The sequence below is a fragment of the Natator depressus genome, chromosome 3 (genome assembly GCF_965152275.1).
Source record: "Natator depressus isolate rNatDep1 chromosome 3, rNatDep2.hap1, whole genome shotgun sequence".
NCBI classification, from domain to species: domain Eukaryota; kingdom Metazoa; phylum Chordata; order Testudines; family Cheloniidae; genus Natator; species Natator depressus.
The window spans coordinates 33963804-33991781 of NC_134236.1; the positions used below are offsets into that span (position 1 = coordinate 33963804).

Consider the following 27978-nt stretch of genomic DNA (forward strand, 5'->3'; position numbering starts at 1 on the left):
GATAGCAACATAAAAGAAGAGATATTTATAATATGTATCTATTTTTGATTTAATTATGGTAATTCAAAATAATTTTATCACAATATCACCTTCAAAGGCACATCAAACCCTCTCCTTGAAATCAACAAAAATCATCCGTTAATAAAAAGTCTGACTTGAAGGTCAGCAAACTCAGGCTTGGGCAGAGCAGCTGAGAAGCACATTTCAGATTCTATCCAATTATGGAGACAGCTATTCCACAAACATTTAAATTAGGGCTGTCAGGCGATTAATCACACTGTTAAACAATAATAGAATACCATTTATTTAAATATTTTTGGATGTTTTCTACATTTTCAAATATATTGATTTCAGTTACAACACAGAATACAAAGTGTACAATGCTCACTTTATATTTATTTTTGATTACAAGTGTTTGCACTGTAAAAGAACAAAAGAAATAGTAATTTTCAGTTCACCTAATAGAAGTTCTGTAGTGCAGTCTCTTTATCATGAAAGTAGAATTTACAAATGTAGAATTATGTAAAAAAAAAAAAAAACTTCATTAAAAAATAAAACAATTTAAAACTTTACAGCCTGCAAGTCCACTCAGTCCTACTTCTTGTTCAGCCAATCGCTCAGACAAACCAGTTTGTTTACGTTTGCAGGAGATAATGTTGCCTGCTTCTTGTTTACAATGTCACCTGAAAGTAAGAACAGGTGTTCTCATGGCACTGTTGTAGCCAGCGTCACAAGATATTTACATGCCAGACACGTTAACAAAAAAAAAAATCTACATTTGTAAATTGCACTTTCACGAAGATTACACTGCAGTACTCGTATGAAGTGAATTGAAAAATACAATTTCTTTTGTTTATCATTTTTACAGTGCAAATATTTGTAATAAAAAATAATACACACTGATTTCAATTACAACACACAATACAATATATATGAAAATGTAGAAAAACATCCAAAATATTTAATAAATTTCAATTGGTAGTCTGTTATTTAACAGTGTGATTAAAACTGCGATTAATCACAATTTTTTTTAGTTAATCGCGTGAGTTAACTGTGATTAATCGACAGCCCTAATTTAAATCTAGGGGCTGTTAGCTGGAGTGCCTCAAGCTAATCTCAAATGCTAGGATGAGACACAAGAAGAAAGGTAATAATTTTCAAATAACTCAGACCTAGATCCATATTTGACTTTGTAGATCCCTCTTTGTAGCCTAACCTTTCATCGTCACTGGTTGGTGCTTCCGAAGCAGGACTCTATCAAGAAGAGTAGCCTGGAACAATGTAGATGCACAGCTTTGATTTCTCTACTTGTTGTTCTGTGCAGAGCTTCTCTGTAGTCTCTGCGCTTCTGGACAAGGAGAATTAATGTTATAATTTGTACACCCAGTAGTAGAAATAAACAGCTCCTGTAAACCTGGTTCTTCTTTGAATAGTGTCCCTATGGGTGCACCACTGTAGGAGTGCTTGTGTCCCTGCATTTGATTTAGTTAGTGTTGGTCCTGCTTTGAGCAGGGGATTGGACTAGATGACCTCTTGAGGTCTCTTCCAACCCTAATATTCTATGATTCTATGATTGCTGATTGGAGAACTTTGGTAGCAGTGTCCGTTAGGACCGCACATGCGCTGACTCTCCTTGTGCCCCACCTTGAAGCTGCCCCTCCTCAGTTCCTTTTCAACTGCCCCTGGCTAGAGTTAGCAGTCTGTTTGCGACCATTTGCTGCTTTAACATTTCTGTAGTTAGTCTCCCCAGTGTTAGCTGTAGTTTTTTTCTCTTTATTTTTTCTTCCCAAACAAAAACAAAAGAAACAAGATTTTATTTCCTCCCCTTTTTTTCTGGAGGATCCTTCTCCCAATGGGGTATGCCTGGTTCACCAGGCTTCGAGAAGTGCCTCTCCTGCAAAGAGGCCAGCCCTGTCGCAGACAAGCAGTCCTGGTGCATACGCTGCTTTGGGGAAGGCCACATCTCACAGAAGTGTGGTCTCTGCAAGCAACTCAGACCCAGGTCTTGAAAGGACAGGATGTTGAGACAAAAGATCATCTTCATGGAAGCAGCCCTCCAACCTCACCTCAGACCTGTGCTGAGAGTCGCCTGGAAAACGTGAGTCTTTCCCACAGCGCTCAACATCCAAGGACCGTGGGTTTAAGAAATCAGCCCCAGACCCCTCTCATAAGTCATCAAAAAAGAGAGTGGGAAGTCCCCAGATTGAGCCCCGAGCCAGCCATAAAAAATCTCCAGCATGCTTGGTACCATTAACACCAAGACAATCCCAGCATCCATGGCTCATGAAGATCTGGAGTGGCAGGTACCATTTACGCTTCTAAAGATCCGATGGGCACAGGCACCGAGTCAGTGGTATCAACGGACAAAGATAGGAGCCAGCACTCCAGTAAGAAGATGCTGCCGGTACACACTGTACCATCGGTGCTGTCATCAATGCCCCATCCAGCCCTGGGGTATTTGGTGCGGGCAAGATTCCCAGCTCCGTTGGTACCACCAGTGGCACCAGATTGATCAGCACTGCCAGAATTCCAGCACTTAAGAGACCTCCAGGTATCTGATGTACCAGAGTCTCCTCTTCTTGACACCGGGACCTCAGCACCAAGTCTTCTCCGCACACCTCCCCTCTTCAGTGCAGACTCAGACAGCAAGATGGAGGAGGCCGTTTCCCACTATTCCTCTCATACTCCCTATGGTACCCTCTACTAAGAGGCCCCCCGAGCATACCCTCAGACAGCCCCACTACCACATGGAAACCACCACCTGCTTTAGTCCACTGCCCAAGTGGCCATGCTGGGATCCTTGGGCTGTATATCACCCCCACGTTTCTCGGGCTTCCAGTTTTACTCGTGAACCCCTGAGACGTGACCCCTTGGCCATGGATCCAGAATCTTGGAACTTCCAGAAGAGATTGTGGAGGAACAGGAGGGTGGCACTGAGGAAGAGGTGACTTGGAGGACCAACATATCTTCCTCCTCCCAAGATAAGGCCCATCATGCCTCCACCAGTGTCCTTAGCTGAAGTCTTCCAGCTTTTCCAGGACTTGGCAAAGAGAGTTGCAGATACACTGCAGATTCCCTTGGAGGAAGTCAAGGACACCCATCACAAAGTTCATGTATTACGCTCCTCCTCATCCTCTAAAATAGCCCTTCCCATTAATGAGGCTCTCCTGGACCCCTCAAAAACCATCTGGCAAACCTCAGCATAGGTGACATCTATTTGTAAGTGGGCTGGGAAAAAAAAATTATGCCTGGGTGGGGAGGCGGAATTCTTCTTCTCCTAGGTTCCCCCCAACTCCATTGTCGTCTATGCATTAAACTCTCGTGGCTGTAATACCAAATAAGGTCCACTCCCTATGAATGGGATTGGACACGCTTGGACCTCTTCGGGATCAAAGCCTATTCCTTGGCCACAGTACAGTTTCGAATCAATAATTATCAAGCCTTAATGGCGAAATATGACTGTCAACTATTGGAAACTTAGCAACTTTATTGATCAGCTTCCTGAGTCACAGCTCGACCAGTTCAAAGCTGGCATCCGGGAGGGAGAGCTAGGAGGCAAAACAGCACTAAAGTCTGCCTTCAGTGCAGCTGACACAGTGACCCAGTCCATTTCCACGGTAGTGGTTATGTGGCTGTGCCGTGGTTACATCTTTCAGACTTCCCTAAAGAGCTAGTTGACTGTCAAAGACCTTCTCTTTCAAAGCACCAGGCTCTTCGGAGAAGACGGACCCATCTCTTCATACTATTAAAGATTCTAGGGCTGCTGTCCACTTGTTAGGGATCTACACGCCCAGACAAAAGACAGAATTCAGTCTGCAGTCCCAACACAAATCACACACCTCCCAATACACAACTCAGCGCTATTATAGAATCAGAGAATATTAGGGTTGGAAGAGACCTCAGGAGGTCATCCAGTCCAATCTCCTACTCAAAGCAGGACCAACACCAACTAAATCATCTCAGCCAAGGCTTTGTCAAGCCAGGCCTTAAAAATCTCTAAGGATGGAGATTCCACCACCTCCCTAGGTAACCCATTCCAGTGCTTCACCACCCTCCCAGTGAAATAGTGTTTCCTAATATCCAACCTAGACCTCCCCCACTGCAAATTGAGACCATTGCTTCTTGTTCTGTCATCTGTCACCACTGAGAACAGCCTAGCTCCATCCTCTTTGGAACCCTCCTTCAAGTAATTGAAGGCTGCTATAAAATCCCCCCTCACTCTTCTCTTCTGCAGACTAAATAACCCCAGTTCCCTCAGCCTCTCCTCGTAACTCATGTGCTTCAGCCCCCTAATCGTTTTCTTGCCCTCCACTGGACTCTCTCCAATTTGTCCACATCCCTTCTGTAGTGGGGGGACAAAACTGGATGCAGTACTCCATGTGTGGCCTCACCAGTGCTGAATAGAGGGGAATAATCACTTCCCTCGATCTGCTGGCAATGCTTCTACTAATATACAGCCCAATATGCCATTGGCCTTCTTGGCAACAAGGGCACACTACTGACTCATATCCAGCTTCTCTTCCACTGTAATCCCCAGGTCCTTTTCTGCAGAACTGCTGCTTAGCCAGTCGGTCCCCAGCCTGTAGCTGTGCATGGGATTCTTCCTTCCTAAGTGCAGAACTCTGCATTTGTCCTTGTTGAACCTCATCAGATTTATTTTGGCCCAATCCTCCAATTTGTCTAGGTCACTCTGGACCCTATCCCTACCCTCCATCGTATCTACCTCTCCCCCCGCAGCTTAGTGTCATCTGTGAACTTGCTGAGGGTGCAATTAATCCCATCATCCTGATTACTGATAAAGATGTTGAACAAAACCGGCCCGAGGACTGTCCCCGGGGCACTCTGCTTGATACCAGCTGCCAACTAGACATCGAGCCGTTGATCACTACCCGTTGAGCCTGACAATCTAGCCAGCTTTCTATCCACTTTATAGTCCATTCATCCAATCCATACTTTTTTAACTAGCTGATAAGAATACTGTGGGAGACCATATCAAAAGCTTTGCTAAAGTCAAGATATATTACATTCACCACTTTCCCATAGCCATAGAGCCAGTTATCTCATCATAGAAGGCAATCAGGTTGGTCAGGCATGACTTGCCCTTGGTGAATCCATGCTGACTGTTCCCGATCACCTTCCTCTCCTCCAAGTGCTTCAAAATGGATTCCTTGAGGACCTGCGCCATGATTTTTCCAGGGACGGAGGTGAGGCTGACTGGTCTGTAGTTCCCCGGATTCTCCTTCTTCCCTTTTTAAAAGATGGGCACTATATTTGCCTTTTTCCAATTGTCCAGGACCTCCCCCAATCACTGCGAGTTTTCAAACTTTTCCAAAGTTTTCATATTATGAACTTCAGAGAAAGAAAGCTATGTTACCCGGGCATAAACCATTTGGCCCATAGTCTTCCATGTTGCAACCAACCACTTCCAAACACAGATTTTGATGTGTTGGTCGAGGCATCAACAGACCACTCCCCCCAACTGCTACAGCTGACCAACTCTTCCTACCGCCTTGGAATGTTCCGCAGCACTTGGGAACATATAACACTGGACCGATGGATCCTGGAAATTGTTCATAATGGGTATTCCATCCACTTTACCTTCCTCACCCCTCCACAAAACCTTTCCCTATCCCTCTTACGAGAGTTTACTACAACAAGAGATAGTCTCCTCCAGTTAGGAGCCATAGAACCAGTACCTCAACATCTATGAGGCAAAGGTTTTTACTCTTGCTATTTCCTAATAACCAAGAGGAAGGGAGGTTGGAGACCCATGCTAGATCTCAGAGCACTCAACAAGTTTAGCAAAGCTCAAAAATTCAAAAAGGTCACTCTAGCTACGATTATTCCAGCATTGGAACAGGGATACTGATTTTCTTCCCTTGACCTTCAGGATGCCTACGTCCATATCACAATCCTATCATCCCACAGACGATTGCTTAGATTTACCCTGGGACAAGACCACTATCAGTACAGAGTACTCCCCTCTGGGCTATCATAAGCTCTGAGAGTATTCTCCAAGGACCTCTCAGTAGTGGGTGTGCACCTATGCTCCCAAGGAATCATGATTTACCTCTACCTGGATGATTGTCTCCTCACAGCCTGGTCCTTTCAAGACGCTTGCTGAGTCACCAAATCCACAATACACTTGTTCACAGAGCTGGGCCTATAGATCGACGCCCAGAAATCAACCCTCACTCCAGTGCAGCACCTGGAATTCATAGGCTGCAACCTTGACTTGTAGGCCAGAGTGCTCTTACTCCGCCCCCGGTCATTGCTTCTCATCACTGACACATACCTCATAGGATGGGGCACACATCTAAATGACCTCACAGCAAAAGGCCAGTGATCATCCACGGAGATATCCTTTTACATCCTCTTCGAGCTCAGGGTGGTCAGGAATGCCTGTGCCCATTTCCTCCTGCTGATCAAGGGATCACACATGAGAGTCCTAACAGACAACATAGCATGTATGTATTACTTAAACCAAAAAAGGGGAGCCAGATCACCTTCCCTCTATGCAGAAGCAATAAAACTATGGAACTGGTGCTTCTCCCATAATGTTACGCTAGCAGCAGCTTACCTTCCGAGCACACACAATTTGATAGTGGACAGTGTCAGTCGCAAGTTCCCGCACGACCACAAATGGGAGATAAACCCAGCAGTACTCCATGACCTGTTCGGGCGGTGGGGGACACCAACCACAGACCTGTTTGCCACTTACCTGAAGAAGAAATATCCATGTTACTGCTCTAGATCAGGGATGGGGCAACACTCCTTGTGCAATGATCTCCTTCCCTGGGACAGGGAACTTCTCTGCATCTTTCCTCCATTTCCCTTACTGTTGAAAGTCCTATTAAAAATAAAAAGAGAAGAAGCACACATCATACTGATTGCTTCCACTTGGCCAAGACAGACTTGGTACTCTTACCTGTCACAACTTGTGACATGCCCACAGATCTCTCTCCACTCCACTCTGTACCTCCTCTCGCAGAACGAAGGATGCACTCTACACCCCAGTCTGGGGATTCTTCACCTCAAGATGTGGCTCCTTCATGGTTCCAGTGCATAAAGATCTCCTGCTTGAAGGAGGTACAAGAGGTATTGCTACACAGTAGGAAGTCCTTGATAAATCTTACTTACCTGCAGAAATGGTCCAGGTTCCGGATTTGGTGTACTTCCCAACAAATCTCCATGACATTGCAACTCTTCCAAAGATCCTAGACTATGTACTGACTCTAAAAAGATCAGGACTGTCTCAGTTCTCTCCTGATCCACCTAGCAGCTATAGCAGCCTTCCATCGACAAGTAGAGGGATACTCAGTGCTATCATACCCAACCACTAAATGATTCCTTGAGTTGGCTTTTCTCACAACCCCAGTATCCTACCCCTACATGGGATCTAAACCTGGTGTTGAAAGGCCTGACTAGACCTCCTTTCGAACCCATGGCCACCTGTTCACTTACACACCTCTCAATGAAAACGGCCTTCCTGATAGCAATCACCTCGGTTAGAATAGGACAAATAGTGGTTTTGATGGCTCCTTCCTACACACTATTCTTTAGGGACAAGGTTATGCTCAGGCCACATCCAAAATTCATCTGTAAGGTAACCTCCCCCTTCCACACAGACCAATTTTCTACCCAAGCCTCACCACCACAACAGGGAGGCTATATTACACACATTAGATGTCAGAATAGGTCTAGCCTTCTACCTAGACAGGACAAAGGCTTTTAGGAAGTCTCCTAAGCTTTTCCTTTCTATTGCGGAAAGATCCCAGGGCTCAGCAATATGAGCCCAGATACTCTCCAAGTGGGTCTCAAACTGCATTAGACACTATTATCAGGTTCACAACATGACCCGGCTAGAGAGTATTTGCACACTCTCCACGAGGTCTATCTCCTCATCTGCTGCCTTTTTCAGGAATGTCCCTATCTCAGAAATCTATTGAGTGGTGACAGTACGGTCATCTGTAACTGACCTGACTCTGAAGTCCCAGCCCTCCAGTGGGATACTGTTTGGAAGTCACCTACACTGGAGCACCCATAGGGAGACTACTCAAAGAATAAGTAGTTATTAACTTGTTCAGTGACGATGGTTCTTCGAGATGTGTGTGCCTATGGGTGCCCCACAACCCACCCTCCTCCCCTCTACTTTGAAATTTTTGTCTATGACTCGGGGGTAGAGAAATAACTGAGAAGGGTCAGCCCACGTGCGCTAGCTAGCCTCGTGGCAGGGCACAAGGAGAGACAGCACATGTGTGGGCCTAACGGACATTGCTATCAAAGTTCTCCGATTAGCAGTGCAGGGACACAAGCATATCTACAGGGGAGCACCCAGAGGGACACACATCTTAAAGAACCATCATTACTGCAGAAAGTGAGTAACTTCTTCCCTTCGCTGCTCCCCACACATGAGCAGAGTCCTTCTATCCCATTTGCAAAGAAAGAAAGGGACTTTTTATGTCCTTAACCACAAAAGCAAAAACTACTACTACTAGCACGGTACTCTGTTGCTGTCTCTCTTCTGCCTCCTATATCAGTTTTTTCATATTTATAACTTACTAATGTTTCCAAATATAACAAATATACCAAAATACCAGATTCATCACACTACACAAAGTAAATAAAGAGTTAGGAAAAAGGGAGGGGAGGGGAATCGACAAAACTGTTTTCAGGGTCTACATTATCATAGACTGCTAAAAAATCAGCCAAAATTGCTTGGAATTTTTCAGACATTCTCTTCCTGCGGAATTCCAGTCATTTGTTAGCCGTGAGGTCAGCTGTGTCACCGAGGCAGGCATCAGTATTAGATGGGGATCAACTTTTCCATTTTTTCAGGTTTAATTTTTTTAGTGACCAAAGCTGCATGATGGAAGCATGCCACCTTGTTACCAGGTAACTACCAGATAGCAGAAATATATAGAAGAATGAAACTTAAGGGGATTAGCTCCAATTTAGCATCCAATATCGGACTGTTCCTTTGACCCATCTCATACGAGAAAATTCTTGATACAAGGGCACTCCGAAAACCCATGAGCTAATGTAGCATCAAAGAAATTACATTTTCAACAGGGGCCGGCATTTATGAGGCCCATTACTATTAAGCTGTGTGGGGACCAGTATATTTGAAAAAGTGTCTTTTGGTGGATAAGCCATAGTCTCATGTCTATAGTTGCTTTTTTAACATTAGATACAATTATATTTCATTGATTTGGAGATAGTTGCATATCTAAATTTCTATTCCAAGTGACTTGCAAATTATGAATCCTTGGCAGAGTTTTTTTTGGGCCAGAAAATCCTAAAAGGATAACTCTGGCCAGGAAGTTTTTTTTCAATATAATAAAAGTTCTGGAGGTTGTGGAGCTCCCAATGGATCTGGTCCAAATGTATTTGTAAGTAAATGCTTTAGCTGGAGATATTTCCATGGTCTGGAGCAGGGCAAGCCAAATTGTTGCTGAAGATCTAGATCTGGTTTAAATGTATCATTGTCAATTAGCTGTGACAGTCGTCATTGCTCTCTCCATCCAATCCCTTCACATCAAGATTTTGCCACAGATTTTAAGGATAGGATTGCTCTGTAGGACCACCTCTACATGAAAGAATGGATGGCAGCAGAACTTTCTAGTCAAGTTTGACCAAGCTTGCCTAACAGCTGTTATTGTTGGAGCCATCTAATCTATAGTAATTTGATTCTACAATGCCTGAAAGGGGGGGAGAGAGTATACAAATTCTTGTTCAATCTGTACCCAAGGTGGGGTCTGGGGGGTCATATCTAACAACCACAAAGAGGCTTGGCTTCGCAACTGCCTCCTATATCAGTTTCTGTGTGACAGATGCTAGGGCTATGAATGAGGATTTTTTGATTCCTCCAAAGCAAAGATATGCTCTTTTGTGGTTTTTTTGCCTTCATTTAAAAAGTGGTTTTATCAATGTTAAAAATTGTTGTGTTCGAACAAAATATTGTGACTTACCATTGTATTTTGTCATTCATAATTGTGGTGTGAAAAAACTCTGCTATTGTTTGTAAGGCATAGTAATGTGGCTTATTAGAAATAATTTACAACTTGTGTTGCTTGTATTGAATATTATATAGTTTAGCCAAAGAACATTTTTTTTTCTGTGAAAATATTTTCATTGTATTTGAGAACAAATCTGTGCCTTTGGCTGAACTTGTAAAAATTAGAATATTTTTAAGCACAAAACCTGAAATGAGAAGCCCTTCAGGTATGTACAGTTTGGAGAAACTAATCATTATTTTGTTTTTTTTATTTGTCAGGATACTTACCGAAGACGACAGATGCAGCGGACTATTACACGCCAGATGTCTTTTGATCTGACCAAGCTTCTGGTTACAGAGGACTGGTTTAGTGATATCAGTCCTCAAACCATGAGAAGATTACTCAATATTGTTTCCGTGACAGGTGAGTTTGACGTGTTCATTGTGCACTCTAAGCAGTTTGTTGTGGTGATTGATCAGAATTGTAGGAATGGTGCAACACACTGAGGTGCATACTTACTGTAATATTAGTACAAAAAATCACAGAAAAGCACTGTGTAAAAATTTAAAATAAGCTATGAATACTCCAAAATACTTAGTATGAGGCACTATTTAAAAGGTTGTAGGTGAAAGAGTAACGTATATGAAGGGCAAAATTCATGCATTTGTTTCCAAATGTTTTTTAAAAAATCCTATTTCTAAAGTAAGATGCTTTCCTAGAATGCTAGCAGATGTAGCCAAAAAGAGATTCAGTGGCTTCATATCTCAAAAACTAGAACAAAACTAAATGTTCACTTGGAAATTTAAATGTAACCTGAGCATTTTGTAAATCTTCTTTTTAAAAAAAGTCATGTGCTGGGTTTAGTTGTTGGTCATTAACGTTAATGGGAGCCAGAGGGCTAAAACCCTGCTGAAATTATTAGAAAACGTATTCCCATGTGTATGATACATTTAGACTATACTTTTGACATGAAGCATAGTATTCTCATAAGCAAGCTAGGGAAACGTGGTCCACATGAAATTACTATAAGGTGGGTGCACAAATGGTTAAGGGTAGTTATCAATAGTTTGTGATCAAATTGGGAGGGCGTATCTACTGGAGTCCTGCAGGGGTCAGTCTTGGGTACTAGTCAGTATTTTCATTAATGACTTGGTTAATGGACTAGAGAGTATGCTTATAAAATGTGCAGATGACACCAAGTGGGAGGGGTTGTAAGCACTTTGGAGGACAGGTTGAAAATTCAAAATGACTGTGGAAAATTGATGTGAATTCAGGAAGATGAAATTCAATAAAGTCAAGTGCAAAGTATTTCATGTAGAAAGGGAAAATCAAATGCACAACTAAAAAATGGGGAATAACTGTCTAGATGGTAGTACTGCTGAAAAGGATCTGGGGGTTATAGGGACCACAAACTGAATATGAGTCATCAATGTGATGCAGCTGCAAAAAAGGCTAATATGATTCTGGGGGAGTATTAACAGGAGTGTTGTAAGACACAGGAGGTAATTGTCCCACTCTGCTCGGTATTGGTGAGTCCCCTGCTCGAGTTCTGTCTCCAATTCTGAGCACCTCAGTTTAGGAAAGATGTGGACAAATTGGAAAGAATCCAGAGGAGAGCAATAAAAATGATAAAATATTTAGGAAACCTGACATATGAGGAAAGGTTTAAAAAAAAGTGTGCCTGTTTAATCTGGAGGAAAGAAGACTGAGCGGGAGACCTGATAATGGTCTTCCAATATGTTAAAAGCTGTTATAAAAAGGATGATGCTCAATTGTTCTGAATGTCCCCTGAAGCTAGGACAAGAAGTAATGAGCTTAATTTTTAGCAAGGGAGTTTTGGGTTAAATATTAGGAAAAACTTTCTAACTATCAGGGTAGTTAAGCTCTGGAATAGGCTTCCAAGGGAGGTCCTGGGTTCCCATCATTGGAAGCTTTTAAAAACAAATTGGACAAACACCTGTCAGGGATAGTCTACGTTTACTTGTCCTGTCACAGTGCAGGGGGCTGGACTTGATGAATTCTCAAGGTCCCTTCCAGCCCTACATTCATCTGATTCTATGATTTAAAAGCGGCAAAGAGTCCTGTGGCACCTTATAGATTAACAGACGTATTGGAGCATAAGCTTTCGTGGGTGAATACCCACTTCATCGGATGCATGGCTACCCTTCTGATACTATGATTTAAATATATTTCCAGATTGTACAATATGGTGTAATGAAAAATGATCACACAGCTAGTACCTTAAGGTGAACTGCAAGGCAAAAATAACAAAAAAATGTTTTTTTTTGATGTATAAAGAAGGCCTCAAAGGTTTTTTATTATTCTTAATTCTTGGCTTTTATGCCCATATTTTTGAGGGGACTAGTGGAATACAGCATCGTTGAAGACTAGAACCTGGAGCTGCAGCCTTTAGTTGAGAAGTGAATAGATGTTGTTCTTCGAGTAGTGCCCTTAAGAGCGCTCCACTCCAGGTCTGCATGTGCCCCACATGCCGTCAAATGGAGAGTTGCACTGGCAGTGTCCATTTGGCTCGTGTATGTGCCCTACACTGAGATAATATAGGGCTGTGTGAGTGAACTGCCCTTATTTTCTTCTCAGCTGCCTCAGCCTGAGATGGCACTCGAGCACACCTCCACTAAAAGAGTTTTTTCTTTTAGTTGCTAATTTAATTTTAGATAGTTTGCTTGCTAGTTAGGTTAGTTTGGTAGTTGAGAGAATTAGATTTATTCCTCTCCCCTCTAAGGAGGCTTGCCTTCCTTGGAAGGGCATATCCAGCTCACTGGGGTTAAAACACTGGCTTACTTGCTGGGAGGACATCCTAGTTAGCAGCAGTCACACATTCCTCAGAAGTGTAACTTCTGTCTGGTCCTTAATCTCCCAGTTTTACCTTGCTTAGGATTTAAACTGAGGCTACTGATGATGAAGCACTCTCTTTTCCTCACTTCAGAGCCAGGTCAGAAGAACCACTGTATACACACTGCTCTCTGGGTAGATCCAGAGCTCCTTTGACCTCACCTCAGCTCTCTCTTGGTAAGGGGAAAACTACAGAGATCTCCTTGAAGAAGAGGAGCTGCACCTCCCTTCATAAGGAGCCTGCTCCTTAAAGACCTCAGTCCCCCAGTAGGTCAATGGTCTCAGAAGCTTCAACCTCTTGACTTGGTATCATAGCGACAAAGGACTCCTCCGGTACCTGCATGTCTGGAAAGCCCTTAAGCTCTTCCAAGAGGAAACACGTCTGTGACCGAGCCTCAGTACTGTCCAGATATGACAAAGAAGACAAGGAGAAACATTCTTTGAGACTGATACCATCAGACTCATCCTTATCGCTGGTGCCTCCCCAGATGGGTTCCTTGGTACTGTGTAAGCCTAAGGCCCTTACTCCATTGGCACCTGCCTCAGAATGCTCTAAATCTTCAGTACTGTCTACTTCTAGAGACACAAACACTGTCATATTAGTACTGCCTTTCTGTTTGGTACAACAAGAGTTCAGGTCCACAGAGGATTTATCAGAGATAGATGAACCAGAATCTCCACTGCTTATGGGTACTGAGTATCTTGTGGTACCAAGACCCTCTCAACCACCGGACTCCCATCTGTCTCTAGTACTACCCGATTCACCACGTTTTCAGCTGGGCCTCCTCTTCTGGATGATATAGAGGATGATGATGGAGACCTCCCTTTAGTCTCCTCTATCTCGGTGCAGGGCTCTCCTAACCATCCATACAGGAACCCATTCTTTGAAACACCTGCACAGAGAGAGAGGACTTTCAGACGAGAGGACTTTCAGGGGACCAGTCTTCGATGCCATTTCTTCTCCTACATGGCCCCCCACAATGGCCATACTGGGATCCCTTGGCAGCAAACCAACAATTTCCCAAGGTTCTGAGTCTTGCCCACTGGGATGATAGATACACACAGCCCCCCCCCCCCCCAGCCTATTCCTCAGGAGGAGACGTTCAAGGAACAGAATGTAAGAGCAGATAAGGAAGCTACCCCTCAAATTGCACTATCCTCATCCTCTCCAGATGAGGTGGTTGTGTGTCCACCTCTGTCTGTGACAGAAGATTTTCAGCAATTTCAGGTCCTCCTAAAATGGATGGTGAAAAATCTGCAGATACCACTCAGTGAGGTCAAGGAACCACAATGTAAGCTGCTGGACATTCTGCAGTTGGCAACATTGACCAGAGTTGTGTTACCTATCAATGATGGACTTTTGGATCCTGCGCAGATAGTCTGGCAGACCCCAGCAACAGTACCACCAACTTGTAAATGGGAGATAAGAAAATATGATGTCCCCCCCCAGGACTCCAAATTTTTATTCTCTTGCCTCCCACCTAAATCTTTGGTAGTGGATGCGCTGAATGAACAAGGGAAGGAACACCACACCAAGCCAATCCCAAATGACCAAGTCCAGAAGCTTCTGGACCTTTTTGGATGGAAGTTTACTCAACTGCAACCCTACAATTTTGGATCACAAATTACAAGGCAATCATGGCAAAATACGATTACCTTTCCTGCGTGAAATTTACTGCTTTTATTAAGCACCTTCTACCACAGCAAAGAAAGCAATTTCAAGCCGTCATTGCTGAGGAACAGTTACTGTACAGGACATCCCTTCAAGAAGCAGATGCTGTAGCCCATTTCATCTCTAGTGTGGTGTTTATGCACAGGGCATCCTGGCTCCAACTGTCAAGCTTTCCCAGAGAGGTCCAAAGCACTGTAAAAGACCTCCCCTTTGATGGTCTGAAGTTGTTTTTAGAGACAACAGATGAGTCCCTACATACTTTAAAAGACTCCAGGGCCACTATGATTTCTAGGAATTTACACCCCTACAAATAAATTTAGTAGGTAGCAAACCACCCAGAGATCTTGTCCAATCCAATTCTTTAGGCTCCAAAAAACCCACTGAACCCCTCAGAAAGAAATGTAGATTCCAGAGGAAAAGAACCACTCATCCACCTGGCCCAAATATTCGGCATCAAAACACCAGTTTTAATGAGTTGATTGAGGGTTCAAATCCTCCACAGTCTTTACTTCACCATCTGGAGACTGACTTTCCCATTTTCAGCATACATGGGAATGGATTCTTACAGACAAATGGGTCTTGAAGATTGTAACATTGGACTTACATCATCCACTTTTCCTTCCTCCCTCTTTTCTACCACTTTTCCTCATCCCTCTTCAGGGATCTCTCTCATAAGCTTTTTAGTGAGTCAGGAAACACACTCCCACCTTCGTTTAGGAGCGCTGGAGCCTGTCCCTGCTCAACACAAGGGAAAGGATTTCTACTCAAGGTACTTCCTCATAGCAAAAAGAAAGACAGAGCGTGGAGACTGATTTTAGATTTAAGGCAACTAAATACATTTGTAAAGTCTCTGAAGTTCAGGATGATGACTCTGGCAGCTATAATTCCTTCACTAAATTCAGGGGATTGGTTTTTTGCCCTTCACCTACAAGACACATTTCCATGTAGTGATACACACATCTCACAAAAAATACTTTTAGTTATAGGCCAGGATCATTTTCAATACTGGCTGCTCCCTTTTAGAGCTTTCTTGGCTCCGAGAGCTTTTTCAAAAGTTTTAGCAGTGGTGGCTGCTTATCTTCATTGAGAGGCGGTTTTAGTATTCCTGTACCTCAGTGATTGGCTGTTCAAGGGTTGGTCTTACAAAATAGTGCTGTCATCCACTCAGAGGACCCGTTCTTTTTTCCTGAAATTGGGTCTTCAACTCAATGTAAAAAAATCCATGCTTATTATTGTATGGAAAATGTAGTTCATTGTGGTATCCTTGGATTTGTTGACAGCCAGGACCTACCTTTCCATTGACAGATTCATAAGACAATCAGATCTAGTCAGGACTATTCACAGGAGCACTCAAACCTCAGTGAGAAACTGCCTCCAACTCCTATGTCACATGTAGCTTTGGGAAAGCTGTAGTTTGGGTAATTGTTCTAAGCTGTCACCTATTCCTTTGTAGTTCTCAAATCCTCCAAAATAACAAAAGTCAAGATTTCAGTATTCCTGATACTTCTAAGGTGTAAAATTATTTGAAAATGTGAAACAATCAAAGAGCAGTAAGAAAGGGTGCATGCAAAGTAATTTCGCCTTTTGCATTTCACCATTAACATAAAATCTCTGACACTCTTGACGCATCCCCTCCCTCAGATACAAAGAGGGTACAGAGAAAATCGAAACTAATGATTGTGCTCTGGATCGATGGAATGAAATATACATATAATTTTGGATACAAGTATGAGAAGTTCCTTACCTTTACAACTTACTGTACTTTAAATGTAAAATCAATATAGCATTTCTGTCAACTAAAAAAAGTGGTAATGGAAAGGACCTATTTGCTTCTCTCAGAATAGAAAGTTTTTCACAGTAAAATGTTCTCTGTATGGTCTTGTCTGTGTATGGAGCAGCCTGTAGGGTATGGGTAGCTACATGCTGCAGTGAAAACCAGGCTGTGTCCACACTGCAGTGAAAGGCTCTGGCAGAGGGTAGGCAGTGGAGGAGGGCCTTTCCTCACTGCCTTTCCCCTCTGCTGGAGCCTTTCCCAGTGGTGGGGAAAAGCTCCAGCAGGATCTCACTGCTAGAGCCTTTCACTGGGGTGGGGAAAGGCTTGGGCAGTTCGTTGTGGCAGTGAAAGGGTCCAGCTTTGGGGAGCTGTTGGCACCTTTCCCCGCTGCCTTGACCCAGAGGTTTTCCTGCTCTGGCCACAGACCACTACACTGCTGGAAATAGTAGTGTAGATGGGGGAGGAACCACTTGGGTGTGTAGAGAGCCATGTAGCATATGCCAGAAACTTACAGTATATGTCTTTACTGTACTTGCCTAAGCAGTGTCCCACCATCTACACTGCTACTTATACTTGTTGTAGGTGGGCATGCTGTGTCTGTACTTGACACACCACTGTAAGTTGTAGACACAGTGTATGATTCACCAACGGGGTAAAATTGGAAAAAGTTTGAGTCAACTTTAAATTTCTTGTTAATTTTTGTTTTGATGTAAGGCAATTGTACCTCACTATCCCAAATGGATCAGATTTGATTCCCACCCCACTTTATTACATGTGTCCCAGCATCGAAAGCATTTGGCTCTGAATGACTGTGATTTTAATAAGATTAGAGAGTATTGCTTTTTTAAAAAATTGCATTTGTAGATAAGTTGCTAATGCCAGTATTTCCATTGCATAGAAATGAGATGCAATATAGTATTAACCTTTTTTAAAAACTACTGGGTAACGGTAAATATTAAGTATTTACAAATGTGACTTTCATATGCTCTTTATTGCTTAAATAGATTTTTTGATAGTATTTAGCATAAATATTTAATGTACAAATATGAGTTCATTAGGTAGTGTTAGCAGGATAAAAATAGGAAAATTAATAAGTGAAGATGTGTCAAACTACCCGGAGAATATTTGGGTGCTGGCAGACAGGCATAGCTCCTGGTGTACAGATTACTAGAGAAATTTCCTATTTATAACAGAATCCTTCTATTAAAAAAAACTGCTCCTAATTTTAAATTTGTCAGATCCGGTTAGTTGGGAACATGTTGAATTTCTAAATAAAATTATATTATACAAATTTTCTCTCATCAGACAAGCTTTTCAGGTTTTTGCTTGTAGATTCTCTTGTTTATAGTCTAATCTGGTTCAACAGGAATGTTACACTAATTATTGTGTGTAAGATATATAGACTCATGGAATCATAGAAATGTAGGTCTGGAAGGGACCTTGAGAGGTCATCAAGTTCAGCCCACTCCCCTAAGGCAGGGCCAAGTAATACCTAGGCCATCCCTGACAGGTTTTTGTCCAATCTGTTCTTAAAAACCTCCAATGGTGGGGACTCTACAACCTCCCTTGGAAGCATATTCAAGAACTTAAGTACCCATGTAGTTTGAAAGATTTTCCTAATATCTAACCTAAATCTTCTTTGCTGCAGATTAAGTTGATTACTTCTTGTCCTCTCTTCAGTGGATATAGAATTGTAGGACTGGAAGGGACCTTGAGAGGTTGTCTAGTCCAATGGTTCTCAACCAGGGGTATGCAAGGTCTTTCAGGGAGTACATCAACTGTTCTAGATATTTGCCTAGTTTTTCAGTAGGCTACATAAAAAGTACTAGCAAAGTCAGCACAAACTAAAATTGCATACAGACAATTACTTGTTTATACTGCTTTATATACTATGCACTGAAGTGTAAGTACAATATTTATATTCCAATTGATGTATTTTATAATCATATGGTAAAAATGACAAAGTAAGCAATTTTTCAGTAATAGTGTGCTCTGACACTTTTTTGTATTTTTATGTCTGATTTTGTAAGCAAGTAGTTTTTAAGTGAGGTGAAATTTGGGGTATGTACTCTGGATGAATTCTGCGCCCCTGCGGGGGCACAGAATTCATATAGTCCACATATTTCTGTGCCCCCTGCGCAGAAAAATGCAAAAGAACTCTGCTGGGGGACAGGTGCCTCTTCCCTTCCCTGGCATGCCTGGAGCAGCCTCAGAGAAGCAAATCACTGTCGGGAGAGGGGGGCTGGGCGTGCGTGCCTGTGGGGGAGATGATTACCTTCCAGGGGGTGGGGCTGGCTAACAAGCGAGAGAGACTCTGTCCTTCTCACTACTGAGGCTCGCTGGGTGTGGAAGGCGGCAGGTCTTTTTATTATGCACAAGGAAGGCTGTTTCCTCAAGGCAGAAATGTAGCAGTCTGCCTACTAGTTAACTGATCTCATTCTTTGAGGCAGAAATGTAGCAGCCTGCCTGCCTAGTAACGTGTCTGTAACTTCTTGAGAATCGAAAAAACATTTAATTAAATATTAGTATCAAGTTACTGAAAATTGTTTGTTTTTAAATTAAAGAAAATAGCTTTTGTTACAAACCAATAAACCCACATTTTGTTAATGTTGCTGTTGATGGTTAATTGATCTCATTCTCTGAGGCAGAAATGTAGCAGCCGGCATGTGTAGTAACATTGTTAATGATCCTATTGTTAGTTAACTGTTCCTATTTTCAATCAATTCCCCCAGGAGCATAAAACCTGTAGAAGTTTTAAGATGCCTACATTGCCAGACTGATGTAAAGCCTTATAAATGACAGTAAGGGAGTCCACTAGGAAGATCTATGTGCTTTCTCACTTTTTTCCTGTGCCAAAGTGGCACAATGGGGTTAGATTACAGCTCAGGATTTATTTTACTTACCCATTTTAAAAAAAAAGGCTTTGAGGGCAAATAAAACATTTACCAAGCAGTCAAAAAAAAAATGTCAGGACAATCACAGCCAAGCACTTCTCAAAGTACCCAGCTAGGTCCAGAACAATGATTAGCAAAATTGTATGACTTTCATGTGTGAAAGTCTGAGCAATTGAAGGGGTTCCTCCAAAGGACTGTTTAAAGGTGGATCATAGTACACATCCTGTGGATATGTGACACCAGGTATGAAACTTACTCCTGGGGGAATTCTGCACCAAAAATTAAAAATTCTGCAGCAAAAAAATTCTGCCCACAATATTGAAAATACTTCAAAATTCTGCATATTTTATTTGTCAAAATAATGCAATATAATCATGCTAGTTTCAATTATTTTGGTAATGTATTTCAAAATATCTGTCAGCAAGTATGTCTGTAACAATACAGACCAAAAAAAAAATTCTAGGAAATGTTTTTGACCAATAGATTTCTTACTAGATTTATTAATACAGAACTTTGTGTGTGTAATTAATTTAAATTACAATACAGAACTGTATTTTCTGCACCTGTCAGAAGCAGTGCAAAGGCTTGGGGGAGTCAGAGGTAATGGAGGAGCTGAGGGAGAGGGAAGGAGCTTAAAAGTGAACCTGGAGGATGTTGGGTGTGGGTAAGAGAAGGGTTGTTTTTTGTTGTTGTTGTTTTTTGGGGTGGGGATTGTTAGAGCTTTGGGAAGCCTCCCCTATGCAGACCCTGGCTGACCCCCAAGCCTCTCCCATTCAGTCAGGCATGTCTGTCCCTGCACCCCCCACGGGTCTCTGCAACCTCTCTCTTCCCCACCCCTAGGCTCAACGCTGTCACCCCACAGCTCCTGAGCCCATGCACCAGTCTGTACCCCCAACTAGACATTCTGAACTCCAGTGTGTGACCCCCTCAGCAGCCCTGTGTGCCCCATTCTGTCCTAACCTGGCTCTGTGGGCAGGGTGCTGTGATGAACTTCTACTTCTGGGGGAATTCTGCAGCACTGGGCATAGAATTTTGTATTTTCCCGCATAAAATACATTTTGCCTAAGAAGTGCTGTAGTCCTGCCTTTTGTCCACCAGAGGCCACTGTGGCTCCAGAACAGCTAGCATGAACACAGCTGGCTGTTTTGGTGCCACAGTGGTCTTTGGTGTGCAAAGACAGCACTTCTTAGGCAAAATGTATTTTATGCCGGAAAATACAAAATTATGTGAGACAGACGAATTCTGGCGCTTCCGCAGATGCACAGAATTCCCCCCAAGAGTAAAAACTAAAACTATATAAAATCTGTAACCATGAGATATTTGTGTACACTAATATAATTTAACTACAGACATCATAATGGGATCTTTAAGGGTGATAAATTATGAACCACTTTAGCAATCTTAGTAATGCTACTTCAACAAAAAAAAAAACCCCACAACCCAAATGCAAAGAAAGTGGACACAATAGGAATACAATATTAAAGTGTGAGATTCATATGTAGAATGGATTCACAATGTGTGTTTTGCAGAAGGTGGAGTCTTTAATATGAACTTGCATCAAAAATTCATATAGAACCTTGTTACCTGTGATTTAGAAGTTTGACAGTATTCTGAAAGTGTTAACTGAATACTCTTTCTTCAGCACATGCAAATCAGAATTCATCTTAGTAAAGAAACCTCTTGTCATATTGTTCTCATCAGAATGTTTGTCAACTACATGAACTGATTTTAGATCCCTTTTTCTGCCTTTAATAATATGCTATATTCGTAAACCCAAACCTTGCCTTTCTTGTTAATGAAGTACTGCCTTTTGTTTCCAGCTTTGAGATTTTCTTGATTTACTATTCAGGATACCAATTATCTGCCTGTTTGCTATAACCATGAGTGATATCTTCCTGGTGGAAACAGACAGAAAATCTCTTGGGATGAAATAATGAATTTTTAAAAAATGTTTGAAATACAGTATAAATGTAGTGCTGTAGAATGTTGCTAGAGTCGGGCAGAATTACGGTCAGGCACTGCACATACTTTGCCCCACAACTCTGCTAATGCACATTAATTCTTACTTGTAACAGGCTGGTAGTTGTAATCCAGTGCCTGGCCGAGCAGAGGCTGATAGTCATGGTGGGTTTTGAGATATACACAGATATCCAGTAGGATTTTTTATTAGACTACCAAATTAGATATTTTACATGTGACCCAAAACAAATTTGAACTCCATAGAACTAATCTAACCTTTTCCACTTTCTGCTGTTAGGAGAATACATGATTTTCATCTGTTATAGAATGTGACAAAAGATCAAGCTATTAAGAGTTTCTTCCTTTCTCACCCCCCTTCTTGTATTTTTAGGACGTTTATTGAGAGCTAATCAGATCACTTTCAATTGGGATAGACTGGCTAGCTGGATTAACCTTACAGAGCAGTGGCCATACAGGACATCCTGGCTCATATTGTATTTGGAAGAGACTGAAGGTGTTCCAGATCAGCTTACTTTAAAAACCATCTACGAGAGGTAGGTATGGTTCTAGTGATGACATAAATTTCTAATAACTGCTATTAAAAAGTCCGCATTTGCCAATATTTACCACCCAAGTCTTTTCCCCTATATTTAAAATCTTTAAGTATTGGCAAACGTTGTTGTTGTTGTTGTTGTTTTTTAAATGTCTTTCACTGCTAATTAAAGCAGGTGTACTGTTTATATATGTCTGTGTTTATTTTATTAAGATCTGTACTGGGTGGTCATACATAGTTGGTTAGCACAGCTATTTTGGGTTTTCATTAATCTAATTTTCATCCCAACAAGACATCATTTTCTTTGCCAATCTATAGGTAATAAAATATAACTTTTAAAATATTAAAAGGGCCATAATATAATATGAAATGGTGTTATTTTATTTGGTAATTTATTCTTGAAATTCTATCTAGACTTCTCAGTGGAGCTTTCAGTGGTTTATTATAGGGAGGGCTGATAGCATCATCTGTTAGGATTGTCCAGCACTTTCCCATTATAAGATCCTGTTTTCATTTGCTTATAACTTTGCTAAACTTTAATAACGTGTACTGGAATTTTACATGCCAGGTTGTTATACCAATAAAATAAAAACCAGCGGGATCTTATTAAAGGGGAAAAGGCAAAATGCTACATTTATTGTGAATACAGAAAGAATCATAGTAAGCAGTTAGTTATAGCTATAACATTCCATTCAATTTCATATTTATTCACACATTCTCTCACACACATTCTCTCACACACACACGTTCTGCGAGGTTATCATCATAGTTACCAGCCTTAGAGTTGCTCATGCCAAGCCACTGGCCAGGTGGCCTGGACATGAGGAGGGAGCAGGGCCTTGTCAGATCCTCATCTGATGCTCCTGGAAGTTGGTTTGCAGAATCAGACCCCAAAGTTCTCACTTTCTAGAGTCCATTTTTATAGGAATTTCTTCCTATGCCAGTCTATGGGAATTGCTTCATCATGCTGTTGCTGAATCAGTCAGCAGATGGCACATTCCTGATGGCTCCGTGCTGCCAGATGTTATCTTGTTCTTTGGTTCTCCCATTCTTGAGGCTGTTGGATGGATTCCAGTCTGCCCTCCAGGGGTCCTCTGGTTATTTCCACTTAACACCTTCTTCAGCCGATGGACACTGGATTCTTAGGCTGGCACCTCCCTGATCATTCAGTTATTATCCACACCAAGCATCCATCCACATACATCCTCTATCTCTATTTTAATCACAATTGTTAACAAAGCGAGATGAATACAACAAAAGGGCGGGGAGTCTCTGGGTGCTGTTTCTGTTGTTACAGAGCATTGCTTTGAGTCTCTCTCTGTGTGAGTAGTTGTTGTTACAAAGAATTGCTTTGAGAACAGACTCTGTCTTAGAATGTACTAACACAATTAGCAGCTTGCAAGTTTCACACATAGAGGGAGAGAAACAGTACCAAAAACCAAGAGACCTCTTAGTTTAAATTCCAGGGTATTACTAGTTATGGGGAATCAAACTCATTTGTGATTTTAATACAGAACTTCTTTAATATGATCCAACAAGATGTCTATCTCAGGATGAACTTGTGTGGGAAAAATTTAGCCAAAATGGTTCAGCCATTTCCAAGAATGAGAGTAGGGAAAAACATGTTTTGCCTGTTATAAGAAAAAAAAGTCTGGTGACCTTTTTTTTTATTAAAAAGTTCTCAGGTTCCCATGCTTTAAAATGGGGATGTAAAATCTGGCAAGCAGGTGGTCTTTGTGACAGGGATTTGCCTTCCTGCACTCATGAAAATCTGCCCATGTTTGGCCGAGGTGTAAGACTGAAAAATCGCAGTTGATGCAGACTTGTGCCAGCAACTCCTTCACCCTTGCTTCCCTTTAGGAGCTAAAATCTCCAAAGATTCACTCCTCACTGAGCATGTTCAAGCCTCTCACAGTTCCTAGGGCTGACCAGACTGCGCATGCACTATTCCCACAAAGCAACTGAACATGCTTCATCCTCTCATAACTCTTATATGCGACCTGATCTCATGTGTGTCATCACCACAGAGCAATTACAGCTCAGCTTGCAAAGCATGGGCATACTCTGTATGACCCAGGGGCAAAACCAGACTTACCCTGTAATGACTGCTTCTGGCCAGAGTGGGGCCATGTACTGGAACTGATGGCAGAGAGCCTGTTGTTCTTGTGCTCTCAGTGAATCCATTGCTGGTACCCAGACGGCATGGAGGAAGAAGCCATCTGATTCAAAAGCAGAGAGGACAACAGCCAGACAGGGAGGAAGGGAAAGGAGTAGATCGGAATAAGAAGTCTGCTGAAACTGGGACTGGAGTGGAGGAAGGGAAAAGAAACCTGGACTGGCTGGGTAAGGAAGACTGATATCTAGGAGGTTTTCAGGGGGAACACATGGAAACTGATGAGGGGAAAGGGGAACTGGAATGGGGGAAACACTGACCTCAGATGAGGAGCTAGGGGAAGGAGGAATGTTGAGAGTAGAAACTGGTATGGGGTGGAAAATGGGTGGTGAGGAGGGGAAACAGATCTGACAAGGGGTTGCGGGGATGGAGTAGAACTAGAATTGTCTGGGCAAAAAGACTGCGATAAGAAGCAAAGGATGGGAATTGTATGAAGAGCCCAGAAAAGGAGATTAGCAGCGAATGAGTGTGGAAGGAGGGGAGAGAGAGATTGGATGGGGAGCAGGGAAAATGGGACTGGCTGGAGAAGGAGACTGGGAGTGATGGGGATAGACTGGGAGTTGTGGGAGACTAGGACTTGGACAGCAAACCTGGAGGGGGGAGACTAATACTGGAAGGGTAAGAAGACTGGAACTGGGATGAGAAGCCTGAGGGCTGGAGATAGGGACTGAGTATGCAAGGAAAATGGGACTGGGACAAGGAGCCATGGGTGAAAAAAGATACGACTGAATTAGGAACAGGTTGGAGGGAATGAGGAAAGGGATCAGTCTTAGGAGGAATGGGTAGAAGAGTCTGTACCCACTAGAGCACACTCCCATCCAGAACCTGGAATGGAACCCGGGGTTCTTTAGTCTCCCAATTCCTCTGCTGCCAGCAAATAGCTGTGAAACCAATTGACAGAGTGTGTGTTTCATCCCCCTCCAGTGATGGGTGACAAAGGATGACAAAATTCTACTGCTATCAGTTACTGTGTTAGCTCAAGTGGCAGAGGTGTGTATAGTGGATCTGAAGTGTCCAACACAGCTGATGATCCCTGTGGGTGTCTGTCACAGGGTCCGCACAGGTTTCCTCCTTCTCCCCCTGTGCTTAGGCTGGCCAAATAAGAGTCCTCATGCCTTCTTCCGGTGTTTCACCCTTGTGCTTTTATTTACAGTGCTACAGTGTAGTCTCCCTTTATCCCCCAACAGTTATCCCCTTTCTAACCCGTTCCAGGGTCTCCTGGCCCATGAGGCTCCCTTCCTGTGGAGAGGAGACAGAGCTGTAGCCTCCTATCCCCTCCCAGGCTAGCCTCCTGACTGAGCTTTCTCTAGGGCTTTTATAAAGCCCTTCCCTTCCTCAGCCCAGCTGCCGCTACTTAGCTCAAGTCCTTGCTGTGAGCCGGCCCTCATTAGGGCCTGCAGCTGGGCTCTCTGCTGGCTGCCTGGGCCCCTGCATCTGGCTTCCCTATCAGAAAGCAGGGCTTAGCCAGCATTTTGGCAGGGCATTCAAGGGGTTTTACCCCTTCCCTGCCACAGTGTCAATATGATGCAACATGATGGAAGTTCCTTTTTTTCCCTAGTTTAAAAAACCCCCTGAAAATAACACACACAAACTACATTAAAGGTACATCATTAAGGTTTTAAAGTCAAGGATTCAATATTTAGGAAAAGCCATAATTAGAATTTCCTGTGCAACTTTAATTTGGTCCCCTAGAGCATATGCATTATGATTAAGGCTAAGATTTTGTCATGAATGTTTTTAGTAAAAGTCATGGACAGGTCACGGGCAATAAACAAAAATTCATGGAAGCCGTGACCTGTCTGTGACTTTTGCTACTCTATGATTTCCCCTGCCACCATGGTGGCTGGGAGCTGTGAGGTTCCCCCTCTGCCCATGGTGGCTGGGAGCTGCAGTGTGACCGTATTTCCCAAAGAGAAAACAGGACACTCCCAGCCACTTGCCTGAGGCATCCCTGTTTTTTCCCTGCCTGTCTTTCCTAAGCAAGCTGTACCCTTCTAAACCAATATTCCAGTCATGTGTATTATCCCACCAAGTCTCTGTGATGCCATCTGTCATAGTTGTGATTATTCACTAGTATTTCTAGTTCTTCCTGTTTATTCTCCTTCTTGTATTAGTATACAGACATCTAAAATACTGATTTGATTTCCTTTCTGTGTACCCTCTTATCTCTCCTTTGTCCCTACTGTAATTGCTCATTCTCCCCACAGACTTTGACCCTTCTCCCAAGTCTCCATCTTTTTGACTTACCTGTGGGCTTTTGTTTCCTTCCCCCATTGAATCTAGTTCAAAGCCCTCCTCACTAGGTTAGCCATACTGTATCCAAAGATACTCTTCCCCTTCCTTGATAGGTAGACCCCATCTCCGCTCAGCAGTCTTTATTCCTGGAACAGCATCCCATGGTCAAGGAAGCTAAACCCCCCTGCTGACACCATCAGCGCAGCCAGGCATTCACCTCGCCAATGCATCTGCCTGTGCCCTTACCCTTGACTGGAAGGATCAAAGAGAACACCACTTGTGCCACCAACTCCTTCACCCTTACTCCCAGAACCCGGTAGTCACTTCTGATCTGCTCAAGGTCATGCCACAGTATTATTGCCCATATGGACAGGTGGCATGGGATAGTAGGGCTGGATGATCCTCGACAATCCCTATGTAATGTCTCTATTCAGGCCCTTGGGAGGCAGCACACTTCTCAAGTGCCATGTCAGACCAGTAGATGGATGCCTCTGACCCCCTCGGAAGAGAATCACCGACCACCACTACCCTGCGTTTCTTCTTGGGAGTGGTGGCTGCGTTCCAGCTGTTGGGGTACAGAGCTTCTCCAACTTTGAGGACGATTACTCATCCCTCATTGCCAGGGCAGTATAATGATTCTTCATCTCTGTGGTCGGTGAGGTGGGAGCAGGGGTGGAGCACTGCCTGCCACCCCAAGTAACCAGAAGCCAGCATCCTCCTTGTGACAGAGCCATAGCTTCCTCCCCCTGTGGTGTGACAGCAGTCTTCTCTAGCTGGGTAGCTTCCTCAGCCTTGAAGGTCTCCATATGATCCATATGTGACCCCCTCATAGGAGACTGCACCTCCGAGTGCTCCAGGTTTGGCTCAACTCAATCTCTCACTCCTAGATTCACTATTTGGACTTACTTGTAAGCATTCTGCTGAAGGAATGGTCCTCACTAGATTGGTGGATGAACCAGGACAATGTATGTTGTGGAGTCCCATTTGCTCTGCCTACTCTGTCCATGATTTTAGTAATGAACCCTTCAACCATGGGTTGGGAGTGCATTTGGGCGTCTTCCAAGCCCATGGGCTTTGGTCTCCTCAAGAAGCAAAATTACACATAAATGTCTTCAAGCTAAGAGCAATTTTCTGTGCATGCCAAAGCTTTCCACCTCATAAATGGGATAAGATTCTCCAAGTACACATCGACAACATTACAGTGATGTTTTGCATCAACAAGCAAGGGGTCACAAAGTCAAACAGACTGTGAAAGTAGGCAATCAATTTGTGGAATTTCTGCATACAGAACTCCATACTCTCAGGACATCTCACTTACCGGGAATTCAGAATACTCTGGGAGACCATTTAGCATGTCTTTCACCTCAAAGTAGGAGTGGCCACTTTAATATCCTGGCTATGGTGTTTCATATGGGGGGGGTTTCCGAAAGTGGGGACCTGTTTGCACCTGACAGGACAGGGAATGTCCTGAATTTTGTTCCAAGGCAGGTCACAGCCTCGGGTCAATCTAGGATGCTTTCCTCCTCTCCTGGAGCAAGGTCTGATTGTATGCTTACTCGTTAGTGCCCCTAATTCCCAGGGTCATCCTCAAAACTGAAGCAAGTTTGAGGAATAATGATCCTTATAGCTCCAGGATCATTGGGATAAATGTGGTATTCTGAGCTCCAGCACATATCTGCCAGGGAGTCTCTGCTTCTGCGATTTAATAAATAATCTTATGATCACATAGAATCATGGGCGTGTGCTGCACCTGAATCTTCAGAAGCTGCATCTGACAGCGTGGTTCATAAGTAGTTAAATGCAGAAGAAGCATGTTGCTCAGTGGCAGTCCAGGATGTCCTCCTTAGTAGTAGGAAGACTGTCTACA

General features: G+C 43.0%; 1 protein-coding gene across 6 annotated transcripts in view; it reads left to right on the top strand.

Annotated features, from left to right (window-relative positions):
• Positions 1 to 27978, top strand: part of KIDINS220 (kinase D interacting substrate 220) — a 171681-nt gene that overhangs the window by 60958 nt on the left and 82745 nt on the right. For all 6 annotated transcript variants that reach the window (XM_074947688.1, XM_074947690.1, XM_074947691.1 and 3 more), the window contains exons 21-22: positions 10277 to 10421; positions 21542 to 21704. In XM_074947688.1, the coding sequence (XP_074803789.1) occupies positions 10277 to 10421; positions 21542 to 21704 (308 nt within the window). The remainder of the gene's footprint in view (positions 1 to 10276; positions 10422 to 21541; positions 21705 to 27978) is intronic.